General features: G+C 34.5%; 1 protein-coding gene across 5 annotated transcripts in view; it reads left to right on the top strand.

Moving 5' to 3' along the window:
* The window catches only part of DPH6 (diphthamine biosynthesis 6), a 445,312-nt gene that overhangs the window by 6,974 nt on the left and 416,139 nt on the right, over positions 1–22,199 (top strand). For 4 of the 5 annotated variants that reach the window (XM_082384997.1, XM_082384998.1, XM_082384999.1 and 1 more), the window contains exon 3: positions 1,667–1,860. In XM_082384997.1, the coding sequence (XP_082241123.1) occupies positions 1,667–1,860 (194 nt within the window). Of the gene's footprint in view, positions 1–1,666; positions 1,861–17,307; positions 19,565–22,199 lie in introns of those variants that run through there. The other variant, XM_082385001.1, reaches the window with a different exon arrangement.

The following is a 22,199-nucleotide window of genomic DNA, read 5'->3' as shown; positions in this document are numbered from 1 at the left end:
AAATGGAGCCTTAAAGGAAAATTGTCTTCCAGGTTTTTGAAGTCAGTAAAGTGTTCTAATTATTAGGCTAACATCAGGAAGTTTCTTGCTAAGTAGCTCAAAGTTATTTAAATATATTAATTCGATTGTATTAATTGCCTTTAAAACTAATACATTTAAAGATCTAGTTTAAACTTGAGATGAAGGTAATCTGAAAGGTTTTTAGGTAACTTTAGCTATATCTCTCCTTCCTACTGGGACCAGGACTAGACAGATTTATAATAATAATGTGAGTACATGGAAGCCAGTCTGTTCTGTGGGTTCAGAAATCTGGTGAGCCAAAATCTGATAGCATATGGTGGCAGTTTTGATTATTGAAGGGCCCTTACAATATCATTTTTCATGCCTTTTGATAGAATTCTTTCACATACAGTGGAAAGCCTAGACCTGCTTGGCATATATGCATATAGAAACACATATATGTCAAACATTGTTTTGTAACTTTTTGAAAACTTAATAATGTATTGTGACCATTTTCCCTGTCATTAAGTACTATTCTACCATAACATTTTCTAGATATTGTGTTTGGAACACAAATACCCTATGAAAATATAAGTGTTCTGTGGATAGATAACTTAGAGAGATAATTCATACACTCTCCCCTTGTTAGAGCACCTTAAAGAAGAATAGCCTAGGAAGAACTGCAGTTAAAACACCTGTTTAATATGGTTTATCCTCATTTTTTATAAATTTATTTGACCACAGAGTCCTTTTTTTTCATCCAATACCTATTAATATCTCATGGAATTTCTATTCTGCAGAACATACTTTAGAAAATACTCCTCTTCAAAATTATATGAATGGCTGCATAGTATTTTATTATGTGAATATACTATCATTTTAATCTGTTATAAACAATGCTGTGATGAACATCTTTGCAAATAATCTTTGTGTATATTCATGATTCCTTTTTCTAAAAAAAAGAGTGTTAAGAAATCAGAAAGCATATTCCAATATATTTCTAAGTTTATTTGTATCACCAAAAAGTCTGATGTGACTCATCTGTTTTGAATATTTCACTCATTGATATTTTTGGAATCTTGTGGCAACCAGTGATTGTGTTACTTATTAGCTTAAGTTATGTTTCTATACACATTTGTAACTGCTCTAACAATACTGAATTTATATATGTTTATATGTTTTATTGAAGTAAGAATATAGAATATATCAAGAGCATCTAAATATTTTTCTTACAAATATTTGTCACTTATTAACTAAGTACATATTTAATTAAGAGTTTCTTCTACAACTCTAGGTGACTTCATGAATAACTTTGAATGATTTGAAAAAATATTTATGTAATAAAATCTTTAATCAAATAAACTATTCAAAATTTGCTGGATACATTACTCTTCTCTTTAAACGTTCTATATATAGTTTTAAAAATTTATATATACTTGTATTTCTAATTGCAGAAGAAATGACCAGAGCTGATGTGAACTGGATGCAGCTTGAACAAATGTGTAACTCTTATATATTTTATTTCATTTAATAACTGAAGAGAGATATAGTGTAGTAAGCTTTTAAATTGTGTTGACTGCTCTCCAAGCAGTAAAACTTCAGTGGACTTTCAAATCCACTCTCTTTCACTCTGTTTGACTGATTATTTCTACTTTAATTGTTGCAGTGGGGTCAGATGAACTGGATAGCTACATGTATCAGACAGTGGGTCATCACGCCATTGATTTGTATGCAGAAGCAATGGCTCTCCCCCTCTATCGCCGCACCATAAGAGGAAAGAGCATGGATACAGGACGAGTGTACACCAAATGTGAAGGTGATGAGGTTGAAGATCTTTATGAGCTTTTGAAACTTGTTAAGGTATGCAGAGTAACTAATTACCTTTACTGAATTTAGTGTGTAATTTAGTAAATTACATTTACTGAATTATTTAGTAATAAATAATTTACAACTGCTAGTAGCCCAACTATCCTTTGAAAGGATATTTTGTCTTTTTGGATAGAAAACTATTACTATGCCTTTATATTACATAGTATTTAAAAATAGAACTTTTGGTGTACTCTGGCACCCATAACTATCAAATGATATTTAATTAAGTTCTCCTTAGGATTTTGGAGCTGATGGCCTTTCAGTCATGATTTTAGCAAGTACTTTTTGAATACCTACTATGTGCTTGTTATATATAGTTCTAGGCACTGAGGATAGGGCAATGAACAGATCAAACAAAGTCCTGTTTTGTTGGAGCTTACTTTCCAGTAGAAGGAGACAGACAATAAACAAATTATATGCTTGGTGGTGAAGAGTACTATGAAGAAGTATGAAGCAGAGTCAAGGTGCTCACGAGTGATGGCAGGGTGTGGTTAAGCAAGACCTTTCTGATATGGTGAAATTTAAATAGACCTAAAGAAAGGGAGAGACTGAGCCTTACTTTAAGTTAGTAAGAGGTATGAATTAAATACTTAAGTCCCTGTATATAAGAGTTTGGCAGTCAATGTGTATTCATTATTAATTTCTCTAGACAGAAAATTTAGGAGAGAAAGTATGGGACTCATATATCTAGTAAGTACTATACTTAGTAAATGTTAATTAATAGAGATCCTTTTAAAAGGATAAAAGCAGTTATCTTTTATCTTTTCATTCTCATTGATAGTCAATTACTTTAAAAAGAAACTGGTAGGGAAAACACTTAGAATTGTTACATAATTTACTGTCTAGTTATGGATGGCCTAAGAAGTAGATACTTTTCAAAGGAAATCACAGGGACCTGATTTCTTCCCTCTGGGGATGTACATGCTAATAACAACTATTCTGATTATCAAACAAAGGGGAAGGCATAAAAGAAGTTTTCACTTCTCCCCATGTGCACAACTAAGACCTTGACAGCATTCACTTTGAGGTGTGAAATACTGAGCGCAAATTCTGCATTTTCAAAATTTCTTTCTCAGGGTACAGAGAAACTGTGTATCAAGTTTTTAGCATAAACCAATATTACAGAATGGTGGGACTCAACACTAGAGGTAATTGTATTGCTTAAAAATCACTGATAACTGATAACTTTGGAGAAACTACGTGATAATAACAGGCTTCCAAGAAAGGGAAAGATAATAAATTACTAATCAATTTAATTAAAAATGGGCTGATTAGTAGTAATTAAGAAGAAATTTCCCTTTCAATCCATGCTGTCTTTGGAGAAATGGATGCTTTGCCATTATCTTTATAGTAACCGTCAGTTACGACATAAATTAATGCTAATGTTAAATCTTGACAACTTCTGCTTTGGAAGTTCGTACATGATAATTATAACTATAGCTGAAAGAGATGTTATCAGGTTGTCTGGGACTAAATAGTTCCTTCTTTTTCTGTGCAAAAATATTAATTTTACTATAGGATATTTTAAGGACATAAATATTGGAAATATATTGCTTTTATGGAAGAGATTGTATAACCAGGCTTTTATAGTTAAATCCATTTATAAAACACGGTGCAAAGATTCCAATAGTGGTCTTACATAGTCTAATGAATAATTGAGTAATTATGGAAAAAACGAATTGAGAGGAGCTATAATTCTTCAAGTTAGACTTCACTTGTTCTAAGGAAAAGATGGAATTGCATTTTTTTAATCCTTTGAATATTAATGAAGAATTGAAAGCATTTAGATTCATTTTCATTTTAAACATTAATTTATAACAGGTTGCAGTTTTGTGACTTTCATATGTATGTCAGTCTTTTGTTTTTGTAAACTCTTTTTCCCCCCCAAATATTAGAGCTAATTTTTGAGTAGGAGGTACTTGTTTTTGCAAAGAGTTTAATTGACTAATTGCTGAAAATAAGTAGAAAGACTTGGAAGAATTTACAGAATTAAAAGTTTCCTAACTATTTTCTAGAAGTCATGAAAACTAATAGAAATACAATAAGCCTTTATGTCTCATAGATTGTCAGGTGATTATGACAGGTATGTGTATATATATATATATATATATATATATATATTTATATATATTTATATATATATATATTTATATCAAGCTGTTTTCAAAATATCTGGTTATCATATAGCTAGTCTTTTATTCTTTAGAATTTCTTTAATATTAAAATGTCATTTTGGTTCTCATCTGGATTAGTTTGGTATATAGATAACTTGTATTATTTCCTGAAAATATAGTAATTTTCAAATTGTGTGGGTGTTTTCCTTTTAAGTCACATAAAGCAATGAAATAGTTACTGAAGGATACATCTAAACATCATATCTCTATAGAGAATATGTTTAGGGATCATGTATTCTTTCTTTCTCCACCTGTTGGGTGCCACTTCTTACTGGATCTCATATCGCCCTCTTTCTTGGTTTATTCCCTAATTTCAGTGGAATCCATCATTAAGAGACTGCCTTAGAGAAGTTACTTTCAAATCCTTGCATTTTGAAAACGTTCTTATTCTGCCCTCATATTTGATTGATAAATTGGTTGAATTTAATATTTTAGAATGAAGGTCATTTTTCCTCAAATCATTGAAGGCATTGCTCCATTGTCCCCTAGCATTTTGCCAGTGAGAAGTTTGATGCTAATATGATATTTGTTCCTTTTTAGCTGACTCTTTTTTTAAATTAATTAATTAATTAATTAATTAATTTATTTTTGGCTGCGTTGTGTCTTCGTTGCTGCACGCAGGTTTTCTTTGGTTGCGTCGAGCTAGGGCTACTCTTCATTGCTGTGCATGGGCTTCTCATTGTGGTGGCTTCTCTTGTTGCAGAGCATAGGCTCTAGGCATGCGGGCTTCAGTAGTTGTGGCATGCAGGCTCAGTAGTTGTGGCGCACGGGCTCAGTTGCTCTGCGGCACGTGGGTTCTTCCCGGACCAGGACTCAAACCTGTGTCCCCTGCATTGGCAGGCGGATTCTTAACCACTGCACCACCAGGGAAGCCCCAGCTGACTCGTTTTTCTTCTCTGTTATCTTTTATGATTGTGTCTTTATGTTTGACATGCTGAAATGTCACAACAGTGCACTGGACATTGAAGGTTGTTTCCCCTGTATCCCTTCTGCAACTTCCTATTGAGTAGCAGCATATCTCTGTCCTCTTTCTCTTAATGATGGTTTAGGGTGGCATTAATGCAGGTGAAAGCCAGTCACAACATGGCATTCTGGCCATAGCCATTAGTCAGGGATGATTTTGTTAACCTGCATTGTACCAAATAGAATGAAGCCTAAGATGATGGATTGTTGGCAGAAGATAAGGTCTTTCTCCTGTGCAGAGGGATGTGTGGATGTGAGACCTAGAACTGTTGTGGCTTTTTTTGGGGGAGGCAGGGAAGAGAACGTGCTGTCAAATATGACACACAAAAAATGGCAGAGTCAATAGAATTGCAGTGTGAGGATGACTCTGCAAAATGCTCTTTCATTATTTGTTTGATGATTTACCCCCCTTGACTTTCTTTATTCCCTTTTGCTGGTACCCTCACTGATCAGACTTTAAATCTCCCAGATTGAATTTTCATGTCTCTTGTCTTTTCTCACATACTTTCCATCTCTGTATCTTTTTGTTGTACATTCTGTGAGGTTTCCATTTTAAATGCCCTACTTTCTTGTTGAAATTTTCTTTTTATTTTAGCAATCGTATTTTCAGTAGCCAAGAACTTGTTTATTGGTTGTCCCTTTTTTAATAACAATCTGTTTTTTCTTCTATAGATATAACGTCCCTACATCCATTTTAAAATACAGATTAGAGATTTTAAACATTATCTTTCATTCCCTAAAATATTCATGTTTTCTTTGGGTTTTTTTTTCTCATGTTTCTTTCTCTTTCATGTTGTAGGCTTTTCTCAGATGTCTCAGTTGCTTGTTCATATCTAAGCATAAGGCAAGAGGAAAGCTGACTGTGAATGCTTTTGACATTAGAGTTTTTCCAGCCTCGCATTTCATCCTTGTTATACCTAGAGTTCAGAATAATGTGGCCTCGTTTGGTTCCTTTCTTGACTTTCTTCTCTTCCATACAACAGTAGGTTACAGCTTCCTCTGTTGATTTATCAGTTGTTGTTCCTTATTCTTCTGCTTTCTGACTCAAGAAAACTAAATGAAATTCCTTTTCCATTGGTGTTTCCCCCCTGTTTTCTTTGTTTTTTGGAGATTATAACTTTGTTTTCATTTTAATGGAATCTCTTAATCCAGAAATCTTTCTTAATTTCATTCCAATGGAATTCATTTAATATTCTTCCCAAAGTTGAGTATTCAATTTCAGTCTTCCTCTTCTAATCTTTGGTACTTTTCTTCTTTCATGTTCCTTTTTGCATTAGGCATTTTATCTTGGTATTGATGATGTTAAATATGATGTTAAATTACCTAGTGGACACTTGTTTTCTAATTTGAATACAACAATAAGTGAATAATGATCTTTTTTCTTTTTTAGATATAATATTTACTATTGATAGACAGGCTTGTGAAAAACTTATTTTTTAAAACTGGATTTTAATTTAAAATTTTTAGAAAACATCAATTGCTACTTTACTCTTTGTATTGGTCAGAATTCTTTTGATTATAAGGAGTAGAAAGTAATGTTCAAGCTAGTTTAAATAATAAGAGAATTTACTGACAATGACCTAAAGATAAGTTTAGCTTCAAGTAGATTAGAAACAGGATACAAGCTATATGACCAACCCGCCTGCTGGGCTGTTTTTATCTCTTGCCTTTCTTTTCTTTTGATTCTATTCTCAGTCTGGACCCTTGTAGTTAGAAGATGGTTCACAGTTACATTCTTTCTAGTTCCTACCTAGTAGGAAAAGCTCTAATCTTCTTAAATAGCTAGAGGGAAAATCCACTTATGTTTCATTGTCACTCAGTGGCCTGACACGTATCATCCATGAATGCATTGTTGTTGGGAGAAAATGATTTCATTTGATTGGACAGGCCTAGATCCTGTGCCGTTCGTGGAGCAAACGACTGAGTCGTGATTGCTGTAACCACATCTACTGTGGTTCTGTGGGAAGAACAGAACCCACTGTTGGCAGGGTAGGTCTCCAAATATAAAGCAGGCTGTTGCCGGTAGAAGGCTGAACTGTGGCAGGGGGTAAAGAGTAACAAGTTTCCTGAGAATAAATAGGTTCCAACTGCTTACAAACTTGAGAACCATTCTAAATGGTTCTTCTTTTGAGATCTTCCTCCCTTTCTCCGCACCCCTCCCCCCTTCTTTTCTTTCCTCCCTCCCTCTCTTCCTTCCTTCTTGGCTTCTTTCAAAAATAGTTGACCATTGGAGCTACAACAGTAAGCTTATACTCTAGGACCTATATATTCAGTTGCTCATGATTTCTCCACCTTAACATCCTGTAGGCATGGTAAACTCCACAAGTTCAAAATTTATTCATTATCTTTCTGCACAAACGTGCTCACTTTTCTGTATTTCCCTCTTAGTTAAAAACATCGTCATTTACCCCATCACCTGAGTCTAACCTGGGGCCTCACTACCAGACTTCCACTTTCTCTCAGTTGCCTCCCACCCCAACCATAACCATTTGATCTACAAGACCTTTTGATATTACTTCTATGACTTCTGAAGTTGACCCTTTGACTTCATTCCCACCATAAATGTTTTTTTTAATCTATACTGTGCAAGTCTTCTAACTGGTCCACTTGCCTTCAATATTGCCTTGTGCACCCTCCAGCCTTGCTACCACATTGTCATCAGCTGATCTGCATACATACTTAAATAACCCACCCTTAAGATAAAGTCCAAACACATTAGCCTGGCAAAAAAAGACTCTTTAGGAAGAGGTCCTTGCAAGCCTGCCTGTCTGATCCTGCCATTCCCACATTCCCAAGCTTCTGGGTTTGAGTTATAATGAACTAATTAGGTTTCCAGGAGATTGCTTTTTCATATCTGAGTCTTTGCCTATGCTTTTCTACGCCTTTATCTCTTTGTTCTCTTGAAGAATCTCTTGTTGCTTCATACCCTTCTGTGGAATTGGCTCTAATTCACCTTCCTGTCTCTTCCTTGGCAGCTTGTCCATACCTCTACTGTGCTTCTTAGGATATTATCAATACTAGGATTGTTTATATGATTGTCTCTTGCTAGACTGTGAGACCCTCAAAGACAATCTCAGTACTCTTCATTTTTATATCTCTAGTGTCCAGCTATGTTCCTGGCATATGGATGACGTTTAAAGGATAGTTGAACAAATTAGTCCAAAATTTAACGAATTATCTTTTATATAATAATTTATCTAATGCAGGGGAGCCACAACATTGTTTATAAATAGATGTAAAACCATTGGCAAATTCATTTTATTTTTGTTTTTTCATTTAGAAGCTTAAATAGAAGTGAAACTTTTATTCATAGTTCGTAGAATAGAACTTTTATTCATCATAGTGAAACTTTTCAAAATAGGGTGTCCTATCAGATTTGGCAGTGTCACCATTAAGTGTACCAAGAATAATTTCCAGCTGCAGAATGTTTTATAAAAATGCTAAGCAGACACTTTTTCAAGTTATTTTTGGTATATATATCTTAGAAAACCTGCTTATTATGGTGGAAAATTACTTTGTGGATCTCTTTTCACTTTGAATCTCAGGGAAAAACCCTAGATAATTGGGTGGCTTGAGGCAAATCCAAAGGGTTTAGAGCGGGAGGCACATATAAGATGGCCTTAAGATTTTCAGGGAGAACCCATAGTGCTAATTAAACAGGCCCATAGTCCTGTACAGATTGCTTTTGGCTCTTCAGCATTGCACAGCTTGCCTCAAGCCCTGTCGGTTCCCAAGATTTTGGACATTAAGCCTAATCCCTTGGCACAAGAAATGCTTTGCTAATATTGATTCTGGACTCCAAATAGGAAAACTCGGAATTAGCACAGGCCAGTGTCATTTTGACTCCCAGGTGTGGCTTTATTGAGGCTGTGCCATCTCTGGCCCTTTCAATGATAAAGTCAACTATGCATGAGAAAGTACATGATGGATGATCTGTCCGGAAATAAAATGTTGGATCATACTCATCAATTATTACAGTTTGTAAACTTATCACAGGTCTAGAGTCTTCATCTATAGATTTCCCCTAAAGCCTGGAAAACGTGACTCCTTCATTCTAGCAAAACTATCGTTCTGTCTCCTCAACTTTGAACTTTCTCCACTTAGTATCAATGAATGTGTGTGTATATTACACATGCACTTATATACTCTTTCTTTTTATCTTTTGCCTGATTCATTGCCTCTCTATAAATTTACCAACTGACTAACTTTTATGTCCTTGTATTCCTTTCTTCTACGAATTATAGATTTTTTTCTATCTTATCATCTACTCTATATATTTTAAAGTATGTTGGGTATGTTTGTCTTGTCTTTCAAATTTCTTGCTTTTATGCTTTTCAACCTCTGATGCTTGTGTCCTATTAACTTTTTGGACTATGCTACTATTTATTTTTTAAGAAACCTTTTGTTGATGTCTACTTCTGGAGTTGTGTTGTCTAAGATGCTAGATGTATGTTGCTGTCCTACAGTCTATTATTTCATTTCTAGACCTGTTGTTTACCATGTCTTTGTTATGTTCTCTATTAAATGACTGAGAACACATTACAAAGATTTATAAGTATAAATTACTTTATTCCTTTATTGTTATCTTTACATTTTTTGTTACATAAGACTTTATTGGTGGTCACACAATAATATGATAGGTCTTGAACTGAACTTTTATGTCAACTTTCCCTTTTAAGTAGGGAATGTCTTCATTCAGCAAGTTTGTAGTGCCTAAATCATAAAGTAGCCATAAAATCAATGATAATATCAATAAATATTTAGAGCTTATCTTTTTTATTGGTAAGAAATGATTTAATAGGGGCTTGTTCTGTGACATGTGAGAAAAAATTGAGTGAATCAAAGGGATGTGTTAGTTGACCTTGACTTTTCCTGTTAACTTTAACCTATACTACTACCATTTAGAGACTTTTCTTATGTCATTCATTTTGCAAACATTAATTGGATGCTTATAATGTACCACTACTGTAGAGTAAAAAAATGTACAAGACGTAGTCTCTGCTTTCACAGACCCTAATGAGATAAGACATATACACAAAGAAACTAATATAATGTAGAGATGCCATTAGAGTGTGCATTTAATAGGCTTGGGGATTCAGAGGAGAAAAAAGTCCCCTGTGTTGGGGAATCAGGAGAGGCTTTACAGGGAAAGTTACATTTGATATCCTTAAAGGTTGTTTCAATTTTGACAAAGGCAAGCATGGAAAATGACTAAGAGAATGTTGCAAATTAAGGGCATAGTTTAGCCACAGTCATGGAAGCAGGAAATCATGAGATATATTAGGGAAATAGTAGTTCAATTTGGCTAGAGCTCAAGAGTTCAAGGAGTAGTGGGAAATTAGTCTGGAAAGGTAGGTTGAAGCCACAAAAAAGAGTGTCTTAAATTTTAGACCAAGTTCAGGCAGTGAAGAGTCCCTAAGGCGGTATTTTCCAAACTCAGTTTGGTGGTCACATCTTTTTCCTTAAATGAAAGAGGCTAGAATAAAATAGAAAATATCAAAATGCAGTGTATGTAGTAAGCTTAATTATTATTTTGGGAAACATGCGCACGTGTGTGTGTGCATGCTAGGCTGTTAACATTACGTGTATATATGTGTTTCTTACTGTTAAACAAATTGTCATGGTCAAACAAGTTTGAAAGCCACTACCTTGAAGGATTTTGCAAAAGAAATGACATAGAATTATATGGTTGAAGGGAACTTCAAGACCATTAGGTTGAACCACTAATAATGTAAGAAATGGATTAGGGAAGTGGAATTCTGGAGATGAGTTCAAATTGGAAACTGAGATACTCGGCTAGCTGAAAGGTTCTGAGGATCTAAACTGGGGGAGTACCAGTGGGAAAGTTGAAGAGAGGACATTGAAGAGGTGGGTTGATAGGGCTTGATGGTAATATTTAAATAAAAAGTGACAAGGAGTCTATGTAAGGTACCTTGTGAACTGACAGTTCCATGGCTAATCTACTCAGCTTTCACTGGGCACTGTTGATAATCAAATGAATTACAATAGCTATCTATTACAAATATTGTGATCCTCAATTTTGCAGCACCCTATCTTTGTCATCTCTTTAATCTGGTATAGGATGGTATAGAAGGTGCTTTATATCAATCTGGGTTCATTTAATCAAGATTAACTCTTAATAAATGTTAGTCTTGATGGTCCTTTTACATCTTCTTCATAGGGTTATATGTAGTACACATCAGCTAAAATAGTCCATCATATTTCTTGACTCTAAATAAAAGCACCTACAGGGAAGCACAATGTATGATATTAATGCTTTTAACATAATAGTCATGCATGTAGGTGGGATTCAAATTACCATGGTCTTTCTCCACTCTCTCACACTCTATAATGTATCCTGCAAACTCCTGCCAGGTTAGTCTTTCTAGAGTGTAGATCCAGTCACATTTGTCTCCTCATCAGAAACCTTTGCTGTTTACCATTGACCCCCTAGGTGCTCTGCAGTATGACTTCATCTTATCTTTCATATTTTCCCAGTATTCCCCCACATAGAACCTGTGTTCCACCTGCACTAGACTATTGTCAGAACTCATTCTTCCCCATATAGTCCTTGTCTTACCTGCTGAGTGCTATGTTTTATTCAGAAATAACCTTTCCTCTCCAATTCCTTCTTTAACATGGCATCTCCTTCTTGATGTCTTCCTTGATATGCCTCCACTGAATGTAATATCTTCCTCTCTGGACCTTTCATGTAACATTGTATTTCTCTTATAGTACTTAATCTATCTTGATATCCAGAGCTACTGGCTCTGTTTTGTTGTGTAATTTGTTTTTGTTGTGGGTTTTTGTTTAAAGGTTATAATTACTTCAAGGGGCAAGGATTGTATTTCGTTCTTTTTTATTTCTTATGGACTATACAGGCATTGTGTTCAACTGTTCTCCTCTGGAATTCAGTTTTTCCATCTGTAAAATTTGAATATATCTTCCTTTTATCCTTTTTATCTGTTTTGAGAATAAATGAGAAAATATATGAGAGCCTCTTTAGGTTTCTAGAAAAAAAGATGCTGTATAAGTTACTTTTTTTTTAAAGCCTGTCAACTTCATGTCAGTCTCAGATTTTCTTTCTCCTTTATTCTCTAGCTTCCAAAATAATCCAGTACAGCTAAATAAAGTCAGTTTTTTTCATTGCATACAATTTCCATTAGTATATTAATATTAAGTAGTAGCTGCAAGTTGGCATGGAGATGAGTGTAATTCCTCTTGACTTTATTAGTACATTAATGCAGAGAAGAAAAAGAATGGTAATCGTTCAAATTGTGAAAGAGGTTTTAATGGGGGCAAATTTATATTATATATTGGATTGAATTTATTCTACTACATTTGTTGCCTATAATTTTTGGCCCTCTGAGTCTTTTTTAGACTCTTTCAGTCAGATAGTTCAACCTTCCAAGAGATGTGTGGAAATAATGTTTTCTGTCTAGTTTCCTATATGAGTAAACTGAGGCATGGATTGTTTCAAAAGAAGATAAAGAAGTGAACCCAAAGATGACAAAGGTTCTTATTAATAGATGCTTTTTTTCCCATTAAAAATTATTTTGGCGTGTTCTTTTAGGGTTAAACTATGCTTATTTTTAAAATTGAAGCAGTATATTTGCTATTAACTCATTTGTAAAAAGCCTTAAGCAAGGACTTTCATTGAGGGTTAATGAACTAAATTTAGAGAATTTTGACTTTTGAAATAGTATGTAAAGAATTAACAGATTTTAAAAATGGCTCTTAGAATGTCCAGAGGCAGTAAAATGGGACAATTATGTGCACTCCTGTATATAAGAGCAATTACCTCTCAATGCCAGCAGAATTTTCCTACCCTTATTCATAGAATCTATGGTGCTGAGGCATGTGGTCACTTTGTGTACTTGCACAGCGTAGGTGCTCAATGAGCAGTTGTTAAATTAGACTTACTAATCTGAGTCTATCTAACCTTCACCAAATTTAGCTAATATTGATCCCTATAGATTTCTATAAAAATAGAGACAAATCAGAAGAGGCAGAACTATTTATCAGATATTTATTTTCCCTTCCTTGTGCAAAATACTTTGCTGCCTACTATAAGATTGGTTCTAGAGCCATTGAAATGGTCTGTGGTCTCTTTTAAAACCAGTTCCCTTGTGGATTCTTTCCTACATACTAATTTTGCAAGGTGGTGAGGAGAGGAGGAAGAATCATCATCACTTGGTACATAACCCGTGGTCTTCCCTTTTGAGCCTTTCACAGTTTCCCTCCTTTAATGATTTTTATTGGTTTCACAGTCATTTTTGTGACTTCTTAACCCTCACCCAACTTGTACTGATTTTGAGTGGTCATATAACCTGGGCTTGATCACAGAAAGCTAGTAGGAATCAGGCTAGTGGACTTCAGTGCAAAATAACTTGATACTTTAAGACAGGATTTCTTAATTTAGAGGGGAGAGATGTTTTTGAACCCTGAAATTTTGTGCAAATTTTTTGTGAATGTAAATTTTTCTGGGGAGAGGTCCAAATTTTTATCATAGACTCACAGCGATCTGTTCTTTTCAAAAGTTTAAGAACTACTATTTTAACCATCAGTTTCAGAAAGCCTTGTAGCCTAGGGGTACACATGACTACTCAGGTTAGGCATCTACTGTCCACTGAGCTATGTGCTATGAGATCAGAGGGAGCTTCTGTGGCTTCCAAAGAGTGAAGAGGAAAGTACCATGGAGGTAGCACCTGAGAGCAGATGGGGATGTCAGGCATTTCTCAAGAAAAATATTAAGATCTCAAAAATAATAGAGTGAAAAGTGGCATCTTATAATTTCATGTAGGAAATGATGACCAGAGAAGGACCAACAGACTTGGACCTTGTGTGTGTTCTGGATGGTTCTTAATAAGCCTTTGGATTTTATGTTGAAAGAGAAAAGGATAGGGATACAAAAAGCAGTGTTCCTGATTTTCTCAAATGTAGCTTTCTTTTTTTGAATTTCTGTTGTGCTTAGTTACTTTTTTGGGTTGTTATTACATTATGCCTTGTGTTACATCATTATTTGCATAGGTATTATATCTTCCTTGTCAGTTTATAGCCTCTTGAAGGCACAACTTTGTGTTTTTCAACTTTGGATACTCTGCAGTGTTCATCATGGTGCCTTGTCCATAAGAGGTGTGCAGAATTTGTCATTGTGTATTTGCCCTAGGGATGCTGTTGAAGATTTTCACCATATTGCATGTTCAACTTTATAACGATCCAAGGGTGAAATTTCTCTCAGGACTTAGTCTTTATAATGGTTTGCCTTACTATAACTATTAAGACGGTTTTTATTGTATGAACACTAAATCACGCAACTCATTTTAGTTTCTTCTTTATATTGATTGTTAGAAAGCCCAGAGCCATGTGATTTTTTTTCAATTATTTTTGTCTTATTGTAATTATAGTTGCTATTGTTCATGTAGCACTACCTGCCAGGCACTGTCCTGATCTCTACACATTATATTCTAATTTATCCTTACCTCAACCCTGGTTTATTATCCCTGTGTTACAGATATGTCATTGAGATACAGAGGTTAAGTAACTTGTCCAAGGTTACACAGCTAGAAAGTAGAACATGTACTTTTAATCACTGTGTTCTGCTGCCTCCCAGCATTACATATGTGTTAATTCATGCAGATATTACCATATATATATATATATGGTACATATATTACATATATTATATATTACATATATAATACATATATAGACCAATAAGGCATGTGTGAATTAGCAGTGAGACAGAGGGGGCAGGTATGTGGTTTGATAAGGGGAGGTGGAGTTATTATGTCTTGGATTAAATTCATCTATCATCTGCGATCTCATCTCATTTCAAAGCTCTCAGAATAGTTTTAGATTATTGCTACTCAGAGTATGGTCTAGGGGCTGGTGCTAGTCGAAGAAGTGTTTGCTGTTGGCTCAAGGTCAGCTATTTATAGAAATTGAAGGTAAGTATTTAGAAACTTTTATAGTAATTTGAGAGTAATTTTATATTTGTTGAATCTAATAATAAAAATTTGGCCTTGTGTTTTTTATCTTTTTAATTTTTTGTTTGTAATTCATTTTAATTGCATTTTACAAAAGTGTTGGTCTTTGAAGGTTTGGAAATCTTTTTTTAAAAAGTGGTCCTTAACTTGGTTTGAGAAGCACTGGTCTAGGTAACAGCTTTTCAAGTTTTTAGGCTATTGTTTGAAAAAGAAAAGACGTGATCTGTAGCTTGAAATTACATTCTAATCTAAACCTGGTTCTGAGGATGAATTAGGAATTGGTATATTTGGCTGCATTGTCAGTTTCTTGATTCTGTGAGAAAAGGCCCTAAATTGAATGGACTTTTTAGGGAAGGAGGGCAGTTTTCATTTTTTTTCTTATATTTAGTACTTTTCTCAAGAATGACACATTTTATTGATTCCTTGATCCAGGATAATAGCATGAGGAACTTGTCTATCATTTACAGTTACAGCCTCCTTCCTTGACTTAAGTAGCTAATAAGGTACTTCAAATTTTTTTGTGTTCAAATTTTTTCCTGGAATAACAGAAAAGAAAAAAGATAATAACAGCAACAGAACATTGCTGATGATGCCACCTTGGTGTGATAGCTTCTACATTTATGGAAAGCAAAGATATCTTCATTGAAATAATATTTGCAAAACCAGTTCAGTTTTTATTTTTTTGAATTTTATTTTTATACAGCAGGTTCTTATTAGTTATCTGTTAAACCAGTTCAGTTTTTAATTTTTCTTTTTCTTTTTAGGTGGGTTGGGAAGTCTTCTTCTACAATATAATATGCTGTAAAATAACTACGTGTTCAGTTACCAATCCTAATAGGGTGTTTTAGTGTCCATACAATTGCCATCTTGTCTTTAAAATAATCTCTTTTTGGTGATCCCGTAAAGTAGTATTTGATGAGTTCTTTTCATCACTTTTTTTTTGGATGTTTAAAAGCTGGTCTGCAAATAGAGAAATGGGCTAAGGATATGAACAGGCATTTCACAGAGAAAGAAATTCAAATAGCCAAAAAATGTTCAACCTCACTAACTCAAAAATGCAGCTATCACTTGGGCAGGATTAAGAAACGATACTGGTTTTGGGGAAGTGAGTACTCTTATGTGCTGCCAACAGCCCTAGAAATTGGTTCAGCCTTTCTGAGTGTAATTTTGCAGAACTCATCAGAAAACAAAAAATATACTGTCTCTTTATCCAGCCCTTCCACTTTGGGGATATATTCTAAGGAAATAAAGTTGTACTGAAAGATTTAGAAATGGCTGGCAAACTAAATTATGGTGTATCCATACAGTGGAATGCTGTATAGGATCAAAACTGAAGTTGCAGATATATATCTATATATATTATTAGGAGGAGGCAATGGAGTACCAAATACTCTGTATGGTATAATTACATTTTTGTATAAGTATTTGTACAAATATATGCATAGAAAAATATCTGAAGGATAAATTTTTTTTAAAGTACTTTATTTATTTATTTATTTATTTATTTATTTATGGCTGTGTTGGGTCTTCATTTCTGCGCGAGGGCCTTCTCTAGTTGTGGCAAGTGGGGCCCACTCTTCATCACGGTGCGCGGGCCTCTCATTATCGCGGCCTCTCCCGTTGTGGAGCACAGGCTCCAGACGCACAGGCTCAGCAATTGTGGCTCACGGGCCTAGTCGCTCCGCGGCATGTGGGATCCTCCCAGACCAGGGCTCAAACCCGTGTCCCCTGCATTGGCAGGCAGATTCTCAACCACTGCGCCACCAGGGAAGCCCTGAAGGATAAATTTTTAAGTCTGTATATGGAAAGTATTAAGAGCATTGGTGTAATTTTTGCACATTGGAATTTTTGATTCTTTCCTCTAATGAACATGCATTGCTTTTGAAGCTTCTTTGTTGAAGATTTGGCTTCCATCTTAAAATGCACAGAATGGTATAGGAGTCAAGGAAACCTGGTAATCAACAGGATGTCACCATTCCCCAGGTCCTTTACTGAAGGTTCATCAGGAGCCTGTTTTTCTTTTCTTTTTAGAGCTGGTTCTTGAAAGCTGTGTTTGAGGGGTTTTTTTGTTTGTTTGTTTTTCTGTTTTTTTTTTCCTTCTGTGACAAATGCCTATCATTTTCTAAACAAGAAAGCCAATGTCCCAGTTAGGTGTGTGGGGTTCTTTTCATTCACTTGCAGCCCTGTTGTGTTAATACTGAATAGGCAGAGACAGCCTGACTGGTGGTGAAAGATGGTGAGCCAGCCTCAGGGCTTTTTCTGGTCAGCCCTAAACCTCTGATTGCCACGTTTTCCTAATTTCCCATTTCCAGGGCATCACTAGAGTGACCTTGCTTGCTGAATATGACGCTCTGAATCTCAAAGATTTTCACATGCATTTGGAAGTGGGCAGCCAGGCGATTGTTTACAGGACTCTGAATGAACTGTGCGCTCACAGCAAGTTTGATAAACACACCATTTCCTCCTTTTATCAGTGAGATTGCAGAATGTGAAGTATGAGTTTCCAGTTTTACTCATTCTCCTCAACCCTTTTCCTGTTTAAAAACTTAGACATACTAATTGGATGCTGATCTGTCCCTGTTTTTTATTTTGCTTACTGGTAGTTGACGGCTTATTCCACTACTTACCTAGGCAAGGTTTGGCAGTCCTTCAAAAATAAACTTTCCATGTATTCAACTTAAAGGAGATTCATCCCAAGGAATGTAATGTGAGCACTAATTAACAGTAATGACTGCTAATCACTTTGCTTTTTATACTCCTTTAGGAGCACTGCTATTATCCAGTGTAGTTAAGTAAAATGCTTGTATATGAATCAACAATGCTGCATCCTTTTAGCAGCTATTGCTCACAGTCAAGCTTTGCATAAATTAGAGTTAACCAAAATTGATTTTAGTATGCTACATTTCTTTTTATAATAGGAAACTAAAATATCTACTTAAATATCCTGAATATTAAAGACATTACCTGTTTTTCTTTATTTCTTCTTTCTTTCTTTCTTTCTTCAATCATCCTTATGGTAGATGAAGAACAATATTGCAAATAAATTTTCTCATAGTTCACGACATTTCTCTTAGATTTCTTTGAAATTGCGTGTGACATACTCTTCATAGTCACAGCAGCACTTTGATTCTGTTGTATGCATTTTATCAGATCAGTGAAAAGCAATAGGCTTATGTTTAATTTTTCTGGTTTTGTGCATTTACTTCCTAGAGGATCTTACAGTTTCTTTAAATTACATGGCCCATTTATATAAACTTGGTTCATAGGATTGCTCCTTCAATGTTCATTAAAAGAGGTTGTTTTATTATGTTTAGTGTATTATTAGACTATTATAAAAGCTTTCTGTTTATTTACATGCACTCAATATACCTACAAACTGCCTTGCCTCAGGAGGAGACTAAGCAAAACTCATAAATTAATAATTTAAGGGAGCAATACTCAAGTAGCATTTTGGTTAAGTTAATAAGTTAAAGCCTTAGAGTCAGTGCTGGCCACTTCAACAATGCTTTACTTTTGACTTTTATTGGCTGAAAATAACTTGTTAAACTGGAGCTTTGGTAATAAAATGAAATCTACATACCATCTGAAGCCCCTTCCCCTCTTTTTGATTTATGAGTAGGTTGACATATTATTGAAGAATTTTTAACACTTTCACAGTTCTGCACTTTGATTTCAGAGAACGTGCCAATCTCTCTGGAAGTTTGAGAGTGACAAAATGAGTTGTATACTGTTTTTCTAGGAAATTTGGGAGTCTTTACTAGAGGCCTTAGTTTTATTTTATTATTATTTTTTTGAGCTGCTCTGTGCAGCCTTTGGGATCTTAGTTCCCTGACCAGGGACTGAACCCAGGCCCTCAGCTTCGGCAGTAGAAAGCGCAGAGTCCTAACCACTGTACCGCCAGGGAATTCCCAAGGCCTTAGTTTTATGATGGTACCTTTATTAATGTTGATTCATCTAACTTCTAATGTGGTGTTATGATTTGATATATATTAATGCATTTCTCATTTTACATATTATCTCTAGTAGTCTGGTCATGATGTTTTAATTCTTATAGCTGTATAGTGTTTCAGCAATTCAGGACATTATTTTTAAATTACCAAAATAAATAATTTAATTTTCCTTTCCCATTTATATTATTTGTGTCAAAAATTTTAATTTTTGGTGAATAAACAAGTGGAACAAAATTAAGTGGTAGGGTAATAAGTAGCTTTGTATTTTATATACTAGCCTCATTGTAATTCATTGCAAACATATATATTAAAAAAGATCTTTGGCACTGTACTTAATCGAATTTAGTTGCAAAGAGTTGTAACAGGAATGATGTGAGAGGACAGAAAATACATGGAAAGCTTGAATGCTATCCGTATGTAATTATATGATTAGTGAATATTGTTGTATATAACTTATTTCTTTTATATCCCAGAACTGTTGCACAATAGCACAAAATTCATATCTCTGAAGGAAAACTTGTTTTTTCTATTTTGCTTTGAGTTTGAGTTTTTACATGTAATAGAATTTTGTTTAAAAAAGGTGAGGATTTCAATTTTGATCCTTTTTTTGTTTTGTTTTTTTGCAGTGTGTTTACTTTCATGGGAGAGTGATTGATCTGTAGCTGTCATTTTTCCCAAAGAGGGGACAAATGGAATTGGCCTTTTAGACAAAAGTATGCAAACAGACTGCATTCTTTCTGTTGATAGAATTATGGAAGGATTGCATGAGGTGCCACATTCGTTTTCCTATTGATTGTGAAGAGGATTTTGCAATGGGGTGCTGTTTCCATTGGATAAGGAGGTGCTATGATTAGTTACCTTTCTCATGAAAGCACTACAAAGTGAAATGCAAAATGTGTGCAGTGCGGTGTTCTCAATTTGACAGTTGTTTTTGTTAAGTTTTTTGCCCCATTGAAGTTCAGCCTATTTTAGAAAAACATACATTTTGGTTTTTTCCCTTTATTAGGCTTAGTAGATTACCATGCATTTGACTCTTTAAAGAAATTACACATTCTAGACGTTTTTCTCAGCTTCTATTGTAAAGCTTCAAAGCTAATGCAACAGTGCCCTCTATAGTCTTTTAGTGAACAGTAGATAAATGTAGATGATTTGGAATATTCAGGTAAGAAGCAGGATATTTAAATTTAAGTTTTGCTCAGACAAGAGACTCCTTTTTCCTAAGCAGACATTCTTGTTTTTCACTAGCGGCTTTACTTTAAACAAAGGGAACAAAAGACCATTCTGAGTTTTCATTTAGAATTATTGGCTACCTCTTGGTGTTATCCAGTGGTAAATCTCAAGTTTTATCAGACATTCATCAGAGTAATTTGAGATAGAAGGAATCTTACAAGCTTTACTGTCTCTTCATGAAATATCTTTTTGAAGTTGAGTTCCAATAGGAGTATTTCAAAAAATAATTTAGTTCCTTTGTACTCATTTCTTCTATTTAATTAGAGCCTGAGTGGGCTGCCTAGAACTTAACTTTTACTTGTTCCTGAATTGGGTAACCCAGGCTTTATACATGACATTATTTAAATTCAAACTAAGGGAGTTACACAATGACTAAAGTATTTGTCATTAATTAGCATTGATTTAAATTTTAGATTTTCCTTTCTCTTTTTTGGTAGCCTATTTGATCATATATGTCGATAGCTAAATTTTTCATTGTAAAACAGCTTTATGTACAGCTGTTAAATGATAGTAATAGAAGGCATCATATTTAGCTGTGATTAGAAGAGAAAAATTTCATGTGCTAAGTTTATTTTGCTTCTGAGAGTATTTTAATAAAAAAAAACCATGGGCCCAAATCCTAGCTTCTCCTTGTATTCACTATGTAATATTGAACACATTTCTTAACGTCTGAGCCTGCTTTCTCATCTGTCAAACGGGAGTGAAAATAGCTTATCTTTTGAGGTTTTGTAAGGGATGAGAGATAATGTATATTAATTGGCCAAGTCATTATAGATGCTTAAATGGTAACTTCAGTCCAAAAATCACAGTGTGAAGGTAAGTGGTATTGTTTTACATGGGGAAGTTTTAATATAAATCTAGAACACATTTAATGCACTATAGATTTCTTTAAAAATTCTGATCTCATAACTTCTGATGATTTATGTGAATCTGAAAGCTGGCATGGCATTCCTTGGTAACGTGGACTGACAAAGTGAGATGGTGCATTAACTTTCAATTCCCTGCAGACCTCATCCCCAAACTTCTTAAATAGGCCATGTTTATTAACTTTACTTTAGTAGACATTTACCCACAAAACAATATTTGGCAACATGTGAAACTGATGATAAATGAAACTCAAAAAAAAAGGGAGTCTTTTATTTTTTTCCCTCAGTATATCTGGGAACAGTTAGGATACTTTTCATTTACCTGTGTTCTTAGAGGTAGTCTAGAGCCCTTATTCTACTTTCTAGGTAAGCGGCTTTTGCTTTCTTCACCTGGCTGCAAAAAAGACGTGTAAAAATAGATGAAGGTGGAGCTTTTCTGGTCGAAGTGGACTTGGGTCAATAAAGACCCGCCCCTTTGAAGGAACAAAGTTTAAAAATCACTTGGTACTGTATTGTAAATGTATATGTGTGTACACACACACACACACACACCCCCTCTATTGTGCAAAGGCTTTGTTCTACTTTGGTTTGAATACAAAGTACTTAATTCTTTACCTGGCACATAAAAGATGCTCAATTAATGTGTGCTGAATACAAAATTTTTTTAACATCAGGCCTTTTTTATTGATATATAAGATTTGAGATATCATATGTATTAAAATTCACAATTTAATGCAGTGACGTAATATTACAGTAATTGTTTCTCTGTGAACCATTTAAAACAAGCACACCTTCAGAGTAATTCATATACTTATTCTTTAAAGTCAAATTGTTCTAACTACAAATAATAATGGGAAATGAATTTTTAAAAATTCAGAACTTGTCTTCAAAACGTAAAAGCTGCTTTATTCCACAGTGATGGATTTAGCTAAATATTCAGGCATTTCACATAACCCGATGATAAACATAATCTTTCTCTAGGAAGTACTGAACTGAATTTTCTTAACATTCTGTAAAGCATTGTTTTTCTTGTAAGGTTCTTACTTGTGCTTCATATTGATTTTGAATAACCTTGAATTTAATATAATAATCAAGCACATATTGTTTTTAGTATATCACTTGGGTTAACATTGAGAACTGCAAAAGCATCTTTTTAAA

Source organism: Balaenoptera borealis (assembly GCF_965194805.1).
Source record: "Balaenoptera borealis genome assembly, chromosome: 3".
Lineage (NCBI taxonomy): Eukaryota > Metazoa > Chordata > Mammalia > Artiodactyla > Balaenopteridae > Balaenoptera > Balaenoptera borealis.
This window is presented reverse-complemented; position numbering and strand designations above follow the sequence as displayed.